Here is a 13,549-nt window from a genome sequence, read left to right on the forward strand (position 1 = left end):
ACTGGGGATGGAGAGGAAAGTACAGGATTAGAATCTAGGAATCCCTCCTTTGGACTGCAGAGGTCTTAGAGTTCAGGAAAATCTCAGAAATTGGGGATACCTGGGCTTGAAGGTGAAACAGTCTGGGTATCAGAATTTGGGGACTCAGACTCTGAGGGTATCAAAACTGGGGCAGGGTCTCATAATCTGAGGTCTTTTGATTGGAAGGTTTGGAACTGTGATGCCATAATTTTGGGTGTCAGGAACTTGGGCTCTGAGCATGGGTATGGTGATTTTTTTTTTTCCACACCTGGAGGTCTCAAGGCCTGGGGGTCTTAAGATGTCAGGCTACTGCCTGGACCATCATGGATTGGATCCCTCAGAATCTGGAGATACAGGACTTGCTGTTTCTGACCAGGGGCATCAGAATCTGTGGGTTTGGGGATTTGGGCATCTCTTAACCTGGGTGTTGTGGGGCATGGGGGATCCTGGGGTGGGGGTCTGGGTGTTTCAGGTCAGGATGAGGCCTGAGGACAGAAGCTGCTCTTGGTGGCATGCACCCGGTCAGTGGATATGGGTGAAGGTGAAAAGAGGAGACAGGTGGGAGAGAAAACAGCCCAGGGGGTGGTGAGGGTAGGAGAGGGGACGGGTGTGACTAATTGTCACAGAAGGCCCCCCTCCTCCTCAAATCCCTTCTTAGGAAATGTCCTCAGTTTCACCGACTACGACATCCCTCCAAAATAGCACTAGAGGTGGGGCAGCTATTGTCTTCAGGCCACGGTCCCTTTTCCAATACCTCCTAATCCCCACTCCTATCGGGTTCCCCTGGGCCTGTCACCAGACAAAAGAAGACAGCTGTGTGAGGGGGGCGGCCTGCAGCCTCGGTGCCAGGCTGGGGCCACACCTCCACACTAGGTCCTCCAGCACGATTTAGGATTCCGGGCCCCCACCCCCGCTCCTGCCCCAGGCCCAGGTGCCCAGACCCAGCCTCTTCCTAGAGGACCCCGCTCCACTGGCCGCTTCCCTCTGGTCTTAGGTCACACCAGGATGTCGGACACCGAAGAGCAGGAATACGAGGAGTGAGTGTCGCTGGCGGGAGGGTCGGGCTCGGCGACGGAGAGGCTCTCCCGCCCCAAGTCAAGGCTAACCCGCCCTCTTCTCTCCCCCTGCCCGGTCCTCAGGGAGCAGGCGGAAGGTGAGGCGACACCGGCGGCCGGGGGTGGGGACGCCGGCGGCCCCCGCCTCTGGGCGCCGGTGCGGGTGTGGCTCCCGGGACGCCGCGGGCCCTGCCGGCCCCCGCCCGCCCGCGCCCCGCAGCCACGGCGCAGCGTCCCGGCGCCCGAGACCGCAGCCCGGGGTCTGGGCACGCGGCCGCCCCGGAGCTCCTAACGCTGTGTGGTCGCCCTGCAGAGGAGGAGGCGGCGGAGGAGGAGGAAGGTGAGGCCCGCGCTGAGCCCGCGCGGTGGGAAGGGGCGCCCCGCCGCGCCCGGCCTGACCGCTGTCCCCTCTCTCCCCCGCCCGCGTGGCCTCCCCGCCCTCGCTTGTCCCCCTCCCAGCCGCCGAGGAGCCGGAGCCGGTGGCAGAGCGAGGTAACGCGGCTGCCCCGCTTCCCGAGGCCGCGCGACGTCCTCGGCGCCTGCACCCGCCGCCCCCGCACCCCCAGCTCCGGCCCCGCAGCCCCGGCTCCCGCCCCGCAGCCCCAGCTCCGGCCCCGCAGCCCCAGCTCCCGCCCCGCAGCCCCGGCTCCCGCCCCGCAGCCTGGCCCTTTAAGCCCCGGGGCCCCGCGCCCCCTGGTGGCCGCGAAGGGAAATGGCCTGTGGCCTGGGCGCTTTCCCTTCCTTAAAGGGACCGACCCCCGCCTTCTTCCCCAGCCAGAGGAGCTTGCGGAAGGGTGGGACGGTCGCCGAGAGGCGCCGCCGCGCCCCCCGCCTCCTCGCCCACCCCGTTCTCTCCCTCCCCATATACATTCAAAGGCTGGGGCCTGAACCGAGGATCCTAGTAAGAATGGGGTGTCCCAAGGGGGGAGGGGCCGGGAGCAAACTCCCTGAAAGAAGACAGGGATTGGGATCCCGCCACGCCGGGTCTTGAAGGAGGAGGGCAGGAGCTCTGGGCATATAAGGAGAGGTGGGTCTGGGCTTTGGACTTGGGGTTTCCGGAGAGGGGGTGGGACCCCCACACCAGTGCTGAATGTATATCCGATGCGTGTGATCCTCTTCCTCTCTTATGGCCACCCGACTTCCTTCTCCCCTTTCTTCTCCCTGTGCCCCTTCCCCAGAACTGGACTCTGAGACTTTCCCTGGTGCCCTGGGCAGAAGCTTGGGGGTTCCCTACGGGGTATCAGGTTCTTCACCCCATAACTCTTCCTAATTGTCTCTTTGTATCCCCCTTTATCACCAGAAGAAGAGCGCCCCAAACCAAGGTGAGACTCTATGGGGTGGGGCTGGGGTACTCATCATTGCTCCTAAACATTCCCCCACCTCCAGAGGTAGGGTATAAAAAGGTAGAAAAGACAGGGCATGGGAATGAGGCGACTAACCTAACCCTACCCCAACCTAAGCCAACACCTCTCAGCTTGCATTTCCAGGACCTCACACGGTGTGTGGCAGGGCAGACCCTCTTTGCCACCATAATGGTGAAATAGACCCAGGGACAGTAATGGGAGCCCAGGTTCCAGAGGAGCCTGGCAGGGGGCCCTGCCCTTGCTCTGGGCATTCCAGGAAGGCTTCTCCTGGGAGTCACCTCTAGTGGACAGGAGGTAGGAGGGACATTGTAGGAGAGAAGGCTGGGTGTGTGCCAGGACTAGTGGCCGCATATAAACCAGCCCAGGGTACTGATAGTCATTCTCATAATGAGCATCCTAAGCTAAGCAGATCAGTGGAGGCTGTGGGAGCTCATAGAGTGACATTGGGGACAAGGCTTGGAGATGCAAGGAAGCAGCCATCCAAGTATGAAGGAAACCAGAAGCATCAATTCTGGATGGGAAGTAGTGCAAATTTCATTATACCTAGAGTTCAGTGTGCAAGAAGGAGCCGAGTTGTAGAGGCCAGGGCACTGGGGAGCCATGGAAAGGCTAGATCTAGTGGAGAGAGTACATGAGAACGCAGATGAGTTTCCCTGCCAGAGAAGGTCTGTGGAGAAGGGGGTGGAGTTTGTCAGGGGAAGAGCATCAGGCAGAGGGCACAGCAAGTGCAAAGGCCCAGGGGTGTGAAGACATGGGGCACAACCAGGGCACCATGGACTGCTGAATGCGTATGAGAAGATGAGAGGAGGGGAGGTTTGGAGAAGCTGGCAGGGGCGTGATGGGGGAGGGTCAGAATCCTGGCCAGTTGCTTGGACTTGTATTTAGGGTAGGGCCAAGTTGAGGAAGGATTCAGATCAGGAGTTTAGAAAGGTCCCTCTGGAGTCTTAAAGGAGGATGAGCCACAAACTGGAGGCAGGGAGGCCAGAGAGGAGGCTGGGAGGTTGGTTCAGGTGGGAAGGAAAGAGGACTGTGCTGGGGCAGGGGGCTGTGGGATGTAAAGGAAGGGGCAGATTGAGAGAATCCAGGTAAAGGGACAGGACTTGGGTTAGATGAGCTGTTGGGCAAGGGAGAGAGGTGACAAGGACAGCCCTCAAGGGTCTCTGGGCTGGGAACAAAGGGACAGTGAGCTGGGACTGCCTGCAGAAGTTGCTGAGCTCTGCTGGGGCCCGGGGTGGGGAGGTACAGAATGTTCGGGAGGGGTCCATCAACATGAGTCTGGGCTCAGGAGAGAGGTGGGCTGGAGATGGAGTTGGTGCAGCCTCAGCACAGTGGCCTCCTGGGGGAACCACGGGATTGTGAATTCCACGGGTGCAGATCAGAGACGTTAGAACAATTGTGTCTACCGAACACGTAGAGGCTTTTCTCTTGACATCATTCCCTAAACAATACAGTGTTCTCGAGGACAGCCCCCCCACACACACACAGGACACAAGCCACATGTGTCATTGAAATGCTTTATTAGCCACATTTAAAAATGTCTGCAAAAGCAGGTGACATGAATTGTCCAGGCACAGTTTATTCCACCTAATGTATTCAAACGCCATCACGTATAAAACCCCGTCTGGGAGGTCGGTCCGCTCACTGTCCCCACCTGCCCCGCAGCCGTCCGGTGGTTCCTCCTTTGATCCCCCCGAAGATCCCAGAAGGGGAGCGTGTGGACTTCGATGTAAGTAGCAGCCGTCCCCAGAGCGGCGCCCCGGCGGGTTAGGGAGGCGCTGCCCACTGCCTTCGCTGGACGCGCGCACACGCTGCTTTGCCGCCATCTGCGGGGGCCCTCCGTGCCGTCAGCTGGGACCCCGACACCGGGGGCCTGCGGCCGACTCCAGCGGGTCCCCCTGGCCCCGCAGGACATCCACCGGAAGCGCATGGAGAAAGACCTGCTGGAGCTGCAGACGCTCATCGACGTGCATTTCGAGCAGCGGAAGAAAGAGGAGGAGGAGCTCGTCGCGCTGAAGGAGCGCATTGTGAGTGGGGCACTGGGGCGCCCGCCCTCCCCGCGCTGCGCCTCGCCGGATCTTGGGGGACGTGAGCTCCCCTTGGTCCGGAGCCGGGACGGAGGCTGCGGGAACGGGCGCTCCGGCCTCCTCTCCACCCTCGGGCCCCGCTTGGGCAGGGACGGCCGGGCGCCTCCCACCCTCTCATTCTCCTGCCCCCAGGAGCGGCGCCGGGCGGAGAGAGCCGAGCAGCAGCGCTTCCGAACCGAGAAGGAGCGGGAGCGGCAGGCCAAGCTGGCGGTGGGTGCCTCCCCTCCCCTGGGGCGCACCCTCCCTCCTGGTGGGGTGCTGCTTTTCCCGTTCCTGACACTCTCCGTGGTTCTGCGGAAGTCCCTACGCTGTATCACCTAAGGCTCTTTCTGTTGGAAGGGATGGAAACTCAACCCTCACTGGGTTCAGCAGAAAGGAAAGGCGGGTGGTGCACGCGTGTGGTCCCAGGCGCTTGGCAGGCGGAGGCAGGAGTATTGCAAGTTCAACGCCAGCCTCAGTGAGACCCTGTCTCAAAACAAAACAAAAAGGGCTGGGGAGGTGCCCTTGGTTCCCTCCCTGGTAAAAAAAAAAAAAAGCCTAGAACTGCTGTTGCTTCAGGCGTGATTGGATCAGGAGACTCAGACACCACAGACAGCGTTTCTTCGTCCAATCCTTGGCCACCTTTCTGTGAATACCAGGGTGACCAACTCTCCTCTTGGCTTGTCTGGTAATTTCCTGGGTTTAGCCATGAAACTTCCACATCCTGTTAGTCTCATGCAAACTGCAATGGCTGATCACCCTGCAGAGTGACCACCAGCAGCCCTGGCCTAAACTCTGCTCAAATCCAGGGAGGCACTGAAGCTGCTCTTTCCCCCACAGAGCTGAGCCCTGGCCACAGCTGACCCCGGAGGGTGCTAGGGTGGTTTGAAATGTCACCGTGTTGGCATTAAGAAGTGGGTCCTCACACAACCCACTGTTTAAGGCTGAGAGCAGGGTGCAGTGGAAGGCAGGATATGCCCCCGAGGTGCCCACACCCCAGGCCCACAGTCTGTGGGTTGTGCAACTATGCCCAGCCAACAGGCTTTGCAGAAGAGACCAGATCAGGATCTGGAAGGTGGTTGTGGATTTGCATCTTCCCGCCACCCTTGCGCCAGGGTCCTCAGGAGGGGGAGGATGGAAGGCCAGAGCCAGGGAGATTTAAGATGCTGCCTGCTGCCTTGGGAGCCAGAGGCCGGGTGGGAGGGCACTGCCCCTGGGAGCTAGAAAAGGTGGGAAGGGCGTCTCCCAGGAGCCTGGAGGACCAGGTCAGCTCACCCCTCGGTTTGGGCCCAGCGAGGCCATTTCAGGCTTCTGAACCCCGGAACTGCATTGCTTTAAGTTTGCAGATTACAGCAGCAGCTGGCGATGGGGAGAGAAGGCTGGCCTGCAGAAGCCATGGTCCCACCACCCCTCAGAGGGGAGGGGCTCAGCTGCAGGAGCCCGGGTCTCTAAGGTGCCCTGCTGACGCTGGAGCACTGTGGTGCCTGGAGCCTGGCCGGCTGCCCCTTTTTCTTTTTTGTGGTGCTGGGGATGGAACCCAGGGCCTCATACATGCTAGGCAAGTGCTGCACCACTGAACCCCAGCCCAGCCCCGGCCACCAGCCTCTGTACGCCCCACACCTTGGCGTTAGCACCTCTGGCCTCTCAAGACCAGGGAGGCGAGGCTCACAGCAGAGCCCACGGGGCCATTCAGGCTGCAGGCCGCAGGAGAAGCCAGCACCCCCCCCCCCATTCTTCAGTGTTTGCTGGGAGGACATTCAAGCCCCAGGGGAGGACTGTGTGGGTGGCCACACAGCCAGGCCAGGAGGGGAGGCAGGACTTTCCTCACTATTCTCCATACCGCTGCATCCCAGGGCCTCCCCCTCAGTCTGCAAGGGAAAAGGGAGGCCGTGGGTGAACCCCCCACCCCCACAGGAGGAGAAGATGCGAAAGGAAGAGGAGGAGGCCAAGAAGAGAGCAGAGGACGATGCCAAGAAGAAGAAGGTTCTGTCCAACATGGGGGCCCACTTTGGGGGCTACCTGGTCAAGGTGTGTTCAGCCTGCAAGGGCCGGGAGTCTATATTCCATGGGGAGGGAATGGTGGGCCCAGACTTCTGGTTCTGGATGGAGGATGGCTGGGCCTGGACCCCCGGTCTGAGGGAGGAGGCTGGGCCTGGACCCTGGGTCTGAGGGAGGAGGCTGGGCCTGGACCCTGGGTCTGAGGGAGGAGGCTGGGCCTGGCCCCTTGGGTCTGAGGGAGGAGGCTGGGCCTGGACCCCTGGTTCTGAGGAAGGAGGCTAGGCCTGGACCCTGGGTCTGAGGGAAGAGGCTGGGCCTGGACCCTGGGTCTGAGGGAGGAGGCTGGGCCTGGCCCCTTGGGTCTGAGGGAGGAGGCTGGGCCTAGACCCTGGGTCTGAGGGAGGAGGCTGGGCCTGGACCCTGGGTCTGAGGGAGGAGGCTGGCCTGGACCCTGGGTCTGAGGGAGGAGGCTGGGCCTGGACCCTGGGTCTGAGGGAGGAGGCTGGCCTGGACCCTGGGTCTGAGGGGGGAGGCTGGCCTGCTCTCCTGGCCTGTCTCAGTTTCTCTCCCACTCCCAGGCAGAGCAGAAGCGTGGGAAGCGGCAGACGGGTCGGGAGATGAAACTGCGCATCCTGTCGGAGCGGAAGAAGCCTCTGGACATCGACTACCTGGGCGAGGACCAGCTCCGGTGTGTGGCGGGGCACCTGGGTGCGGGAGGGGACGTGAGGGACCCTCGCTCAGCCTGGGTGGGCAGTGCTCTGGATCTGAGCTGGGTGCTGCTTTACCTCGGCATGTGCAGCCCCTCTGGCTCCTGCTGCCCTCTGGATCGTGCGGCTCCAGGGGACCCACGTCCAGGCTGCCCCTGGATGGAGACTGGGGCCTGGCCTGGGGTTGGACGGCTGTTTCTGAGGTGCTGGGGGCGCCTTTTCCTCCGCGCTCGAGCCGCCATCTGGTGGGACTTTCTGGCTGAGCCCTGTGGCCTTGCACGCTCTTCTCTTCCCTCTGCCCCGCAGGGGTGCAGTCCCCAGGCCTGTCCCTCTGGGCTCCCTGTGTCTTGTTGTGTGCTGGCCTGGGTTCTGAAGGGGCTGGGTCATCTGAGCTTTAGCTTCCGACTCCTGCTTCTCATTGGCCCAACGATTCTATGAGAGCAAAGTCTGCACGCTCCCCCTCCAGGTGCTCTGAGGGGGTCAGTGTGGTGAGGACAATAAATAGCAGTCCCCTGTGGGGGACTCACAGCCACGAGGTGGGCGCTGTTGGCATCCTCACGTTCATGGTGAGGAACCTGAGGCACCGAGAAGTGAAGCAACTTTTCCAGGGCTGAACAGCAAGCACGTGGAAGAGCCGGGCCTTGAACCCGAGCAGTTTGGTGTGGTGGTCTGTACTTGCTACTGTGCTGTGAAGTGATTTGATAGTAAAGGTGTATGGTCGGCTGTCCTGGGCTGGAGTCTAGGCTCAGCTTGCCTATTTCCGTGGTGTAAACACTTTCAAATTACCAAGGTGAGCAGCTCACTGGAATTGGGGCAGTGTGCACAGGAATGCTGGGAAATGTAGTCCGTAGGGCCAGTCCGGAGAAGTCCAGGGTCGCACAGGGGGCCCAGCCAGGTGTCAGCGACCCGCCTGGGCCCCCAGTAGTCCCGGCCCCCGCACTCCTGTGGCACGCTGGGGTTTATAGTCCAGGGCCAGGTGTTGCAGGGGGATTGGAAATCCTGTTTTGTTTTATACCAGGGATTGAATCCAGGGGCGCTTAACCACTGAGCCACATCCCCAGCCCTTTTTAGTATTCACTTTAAGACAGGGTCTTGCTAAGTTGCTGAGGCTGGGCTCCAACTTGCCATCCTCCTGCCTCAGCCTCCCAAGCTGCACAGTTTGGCTTGGATGTCCTTTGTGCTGTGTGTCCACCCTCCCCACACATGGTTCACGTAAAGACCCTCACGGGGCCTGGCGTAAAGCAATGTGGTGATGATGTTCATATTTCCTATTTCTTCCTTTTCCCCCTTCCCCCTGCTACACACCTACTCATAATTCAAGTTCAATCGTAGTTTTTGAGAATCTCAAATTACAAAATTTCATGTATTGGATGAGAGAAACTGAGGCATAAGGGGCTATACGCCTTTTAAATAAAATACAGGTGTCCCTCAGTATCCAGCAGGACGTTGTATGGACCCCACAGGTACCGAGCTCCCTTGTCGTGTGACTGTAGTACCTGCTAGAGGGGGCACACCCTCTGCGCTCTGTGATTGCCGGATCCCACACAGTTGCTAACACAATGGAAGTGCTGCGGCTGGAGTGGTGGGGTACTGTGGAGGGAATTCAGGGACCTGCACCCGCGGGGGACCACCTGTACCCCATGGAGGAGAGCTCCCGGGGAAGCCAAAGGGGACTAGGAACGCTAATGATGATGAACAGATGTAGGAGGGCTGGCTCTCCGGGGGCTCCCTGTGTGCCAGGCACTTCACACGCCTTGCCTCACCCCCTGCGGCTCAGAGCCCTGGACCTTGCTCGGTCAGATTTGGCCTGTAGTAGCTGAGGCTGCCTACAGCAGCCTAAAACACAGAGGTTTGTTTCTCATGTAGAAGAAATCTGAAGGAAAGTAGTCCATGGCTGGTGTGTAATCACCAGAGACGCAGACGCCTGTCTTCTTGTTCTACCATTCTTAGTCCAACATTCCCATCCTCGAAATCACCTCATGGTCCAGTAGAGCTGCTGGGGCACCAAGCAGCAGAAGGAGGTTGCAAGGAAAGAGCCACAAGGCCTTTGCTGAAGCCAGCGAGCTACTCTGATCCCATTGGCCTCGCCTACCTGCAAGGAGGGTGGAGAGTTTGCCTGTCCGCTGGGCCTATGGCACAGGGTTCTGTTTCCCAAGAAGAAAGGGAGAATGGATATGGGCACGGTTGGTAGACAGCCAGCCGTCCTTGCTTCAGTTTTATTTCTGCATTTTTTAGGGGAGGAATCCTAGAGGTTCTAGAGAAGTCCCTGGGCCATGGTCATAAATGAGAGACTAGAGCCAGGACTGGAGCCTGGGCTTCCCGTGTCTGGGGCCGCAGCTCTTGACCATGGGAGCTGAGAGAGTGAGCACAGATGGAAAGTCCTTGGCTTCCAGGACTGACAGTGCCAAGCTTGGAGCCGGCTGTGTCGCTCTGCGGTGCTGTCAGCCTCTCTGGGCCCAAGCGGCTCTCTGTCTCTGCGGCCTGGCTCCCCTCCATCGTGCCCTCCTGCCTCTCCAGGGAGAAGGCCCAGGAGCTGTCGGACTGGATACACCAGCTGGAGTCCGAGAAGTTCGACCTGATGGAGAAGCTGAAGCAGCAGAAATACGAGGTGGGCGCCTCCCCTGCTGGAGGCCGGGCTGGCCCGGGGCTGGCAGGGCGGGCAGGAGGGGCAGGGCAGGGCAGGCGGGTGTCCCCTCGGCCTTCCCAGCCTCTGCCTCCCGCCCCCACAGATCAACGTGCTCTACAACCGCATCAGCCACGCCCAGAAGTTGTAAGTGCGAGGCTCAGTCCCGGCGTCCCCAGCCGCAGCCAGGCTGGGTTCCCACCCAGGCCTCTTGGCAGATCCCGGGCTTTCTCCCTGGTCCCTCGCTCTCAGGGCATCCTTCTCTGTCCTGTCTCCACTCTCCGGTTTCAGTCCCTTTTCTGTGTCCATGTAGCCTGGGGTGGGGGGGTGGGGGGAACCAGAGATCTTGATCCGCAGGGGACATATGCAATGCTGGGACACTCAGGTTGTCACAACTTGGTGTCCAGGGGGTGGAGCCCCTGGTGAGATTGCGCGACACCCACAATGCACAGTGAGCCGCCTGGTCACCCGTGCCTGGTGGAGAAACCCTGCTTTACAGATGTCCTGCGCTTCCCGCTCTCTGCCCCCACCCCCGCCACCGCCCTGCCTTGCATGTCGCCCACCCGCAGGCCACCCTTCCCCATGGGCATTTCTCTGCACCACAGGTCACCCTGAACTCGCCCACAGTCCCCCATTCCCGTGCTCCCTCAATCTGCCCACCTCTTCCTCTGGGCGGCGGTGGGTGTTTCCCTGGTGGAATTCCTGAATTAAGGGCCTGTGCCCATCTCCGAGGCTGGGAAGCCTCAGCTCCTGATACTGCCTCCTTGTCCCACAGCCGGAAGGGGGCAGGGAAGGGCCGAGTTGGAGGCCGCTGGAAGTGAGGAGCTCTGGAAGTGAGGAGTTCGGACGGCCCCCCTCGAGGTTCCGGGAGCACTGGAGGGCTCCGCCCGTCTGTGGCTTGAAATAAAGGCTCCCCCGAGGCACCTCTCAGTGCTCTGGTGTTAATGTGGGTGGGTGATCTGCTCGCGCTTGACAAGTAGCTATTGCTTGGTAGAGTCACCAGGAAGCACCAAAATGATGTGCGGTGGGACCCTGGCACTCCCCGAGGGGTGGACACCCACAGCTACTCTGCAAAGCTGTGCTCAGGAAGAGAAACCGGGCTGCCCATGACCCAGCAGTTCCTCCCTGGATAGGTGCCCTCCAAGACCCTATGCACTCCCGTCACTCCCAAAGGCAGATACCTCCCAGCAGGCCCTCAGCGAGGGAAGGTGCAGGGCAGCGTCATCCCCGGCCAGGCCGGGATGTGGGAATCCGTGGCTCAGTCTTCAGTTAGGGGGTGCTTTTCCACACCAGACAAAATAAGGGCCGTGTTATTGAGGAAGAAGGAGTTATGGGGGTCAAGCAGCTCTGACCTGGCCAGTTCCTTCCACTCCAACACAGGTGTCTAGACTTCAGCACCTGCACATGGAACTCATTCACTTCCTTCCCAAGGACCATAACCCAGGTTCTTAGGGGTGGGAACAAACCTATGAGTCAGACTTGGTTGTGTCTCTGGAAGAGACATAAAGACATAAAGGGACATCCTACAGACATAAAGACAGGTTCTTGCTCCCTGAATCTACAGTGGTGGAAGAGAAACAGGGAAAACGTCATCATTGCCATCATCATGGAGCTGACCTATGGGAAAGGGGGAGGGGAGCACAGGACAGTGGTTGGACAGGAGCAGGGACAGATAGCAACCTGGAAGAGCCGGCTTCCCACCCAGGTCGCACTCCCTCTCTGCAACTGCTGTGTGCTGGGAGGATTCCGCCAGGCCCAGAGCCAAGCCAGCCTTCAGAAGGGTACTGTTCCTGGGGACACCTGTTGCAAAGTCTCTTTCCTGTTGGGCTGAGTTTGGAGACCCAGCTTAGTGTGTCACAGGCAGGCCAGCTCTGGATGTCCCTGATGATATAATCTCTCTTAAACTGTTTCTCTGTGCAAATAACTCTTCTAAGGAGAGTTTTAAAATCAGAGATTGGAGCTGACACCAGAGTCTCCCCTCTGCTCTGAGCCTTATAGGAGTTGGCTTGTTACTTCTGTGTTCTCAGCTCACCCGCTTATCCAACCATCTTTACTGTGCAGACTAGTGTTTGTTTTTCTGCCATCACAGGGGAAGAGGGAAAAGTTTCTTCTTATCGTTCTGAGCTTATTTTTGCTAGCAGTTGGGGGGGCCTTGGGGTTCTGAGGTAAAGCACCAAAATTCCACTGTTGGTGTTGAGAGAAAACAGCAGTCCTGAGAAGTGTGAAGACTTCAGCACCAGAAAGAGAAGGGCAGAGCTGGGCATGTTGGCCACACCTGTGATCCCAGGGGCTCTGGAGGCTGAGGCAGGAGTATTGCAAGTTTGAGGTCAGCCTCGGCATTTTAGGCAGACTCTAAGCAACAAGATGAGTCCCTGTCTAAATAAAAAACAAAAAGGGCTGGGGATATGGCTCAGAGGTTAAGAGCCCCTGGGATCAATCCCTGGTGCAAAAACAAACAAATAAACAAAGACAGAGGGAGATTTATGCTGTGGGACCTGAGGGTGAAGGTGCATGATGCTGGCACCATCTCTCCAGCTGCAGGAGGCACAGACTAGCCACAGGTCACAGAGCTAGGAAGCAAGTAGAGACAAGATTCAAACTCAGGATGGTCAAATCCAGAGCTGGATTTCACAACCATTGTGGTAGAACAGGATTTTAAAAAAGAAGTTGAGGGCTGAGGTTGTGGCTCAGTGGTAGAGTGCTTGCCTGGCATGTGTGAGGCACTGGGTTCAATTCTCAGCACCACATAAAGATTAAAAAAAATAATAAAGGTCCATAAAAAAATAAATTGTTGAAGTATAAAGCTAGCAATTGATGTGAAGATTACTAACAGCGCTTATGCTGAGATGTGTCTCACAGACCACTGGGTGGGTTGACCAGATGCCCCAAAGTGTCTTTCCTGCACATAAATAATAATAGTTGCAAGAACACAGACATATTTACATGAACCCTTGCAAACACAATCGCAGTGCTCATAAACAAGACACGTCCAACCACAGACAGGACCATAAACACACACAATTTCAACACATTACAATTACGAAGAGCCACAGAAACACACATACCCACACTGAACAGCACCATGACGATTTACTTCTTGCTAACGTGAGGAAAGGAGGATGGGGTTCCGCGACTACTACTCAAGATCCATGGGACTGACTCTTTATATGTACGGCCTGCCATCCCCAGCCTCATGGCATCAGTAGCGTCTCTGCATAAGCTAAAGGATTTCATAGTGGACATGCTGCTCCAGTGTCCTTGGGAAAAAGTTTATCATCTCTGTCCAGGTTTTGGCAGCTTTTTTGTGTTCCTATATCAAAGTGTTCATATCCTTCCTAGTTTGGATTTGGGTGCGGGATATTTAACACCAAGGTATGCTTCTGTCTTGGGTCTACTATTAAGACCACTGCCCAAGTCGGGTGCAGTGGCCTGTGCCTATAAATCCAGACTGTCGAGGCTGAGTTAGTAGGTTCACAAGTTCGAGGCCAGCCTCAGCAAATTAGCAAGACTCTGTCTCAAAAACAAAAACAAAAACAAAACAAAACAAACAAAAAAAAAAACATTAACAAAGGGCTGGTGATGTGGCTCAGGGGTTTAGTGTCCTTGAGTTCAATCCCCAGTACCCAAAACCAAAACCAAAAACCAAAAACCGGGCTGGGGTTGTGGCTCAGTGACAGAGCGCTTCCTGGCATGTGTGAGGCACTAGGTGCAATTCTCA

At 58.2% G+C, this 13,549-nt stretch overlaps 1 protein-coding gene across 2 annotated transcripts; it reads left to right on the plus strand.

Annotated features, from left to right (window-relative positions):
- The first annotated feature begins 1,316 nt into the window (after positions 1–1,316).
- Tnnt1 (troponin T1, slow skeletal type) lies at positions 1,317–10,761 on the plus strand. Of its 2 annotated transcripts, none has more exons than XM_027921233.3 (11): positions 1,317–1,416; positions 1,536–1,568; positions 2,377–2,398; positions 4,103–4,166; positions 4,348–4,464; positions 4,657–4,734; positions 6,418–6,531; positions 7,080–7,189; positions 9,726–9,816; positions 9,938–9,978; positions 10,607–10,761. In XM_027921233.3, the coding sequence occupies exons 5-11, from the start codon at positions 4,366–4,368 to the stop codon at positions 10,650–10,652; spliced, it is 579 nt and encodes a 192-aa protein (XP_027777034.2). In that variant the 5' UTR covers positions 1,317–1,416; positions 1,536–1,568; positions 2,377–2,398; positions 4,103–4,166; positions 4,348–4,365; the 3' UTR covers positions 10,653–10,761. The 2 variants fall into 2 exon arrangements, with proteins under 2 accessions (XP_027777034.2, XP_071460529.1); XM_071604428.1 differs by having other exon boundaries at positions 2,380–2,398.
- The last annotated feature ends 2,788 nt before the right edge of the window (positions 10,762–13,549 follow it).

The sequence above is a fragment of the Marmota flaviventris genome, chromosome 18 (assembly GCF_047511675.1).
Source record: "Marmota flaviventris isolate mMarFla1 chromosome 18, mMarFla1.hap1, whole genome shotgun sequence".
NCBI lineage: Eukaryota > Metazoa > Chordata > Mammalia > Rodentia > Sciuridae > Marmota > Marmota flaviventris.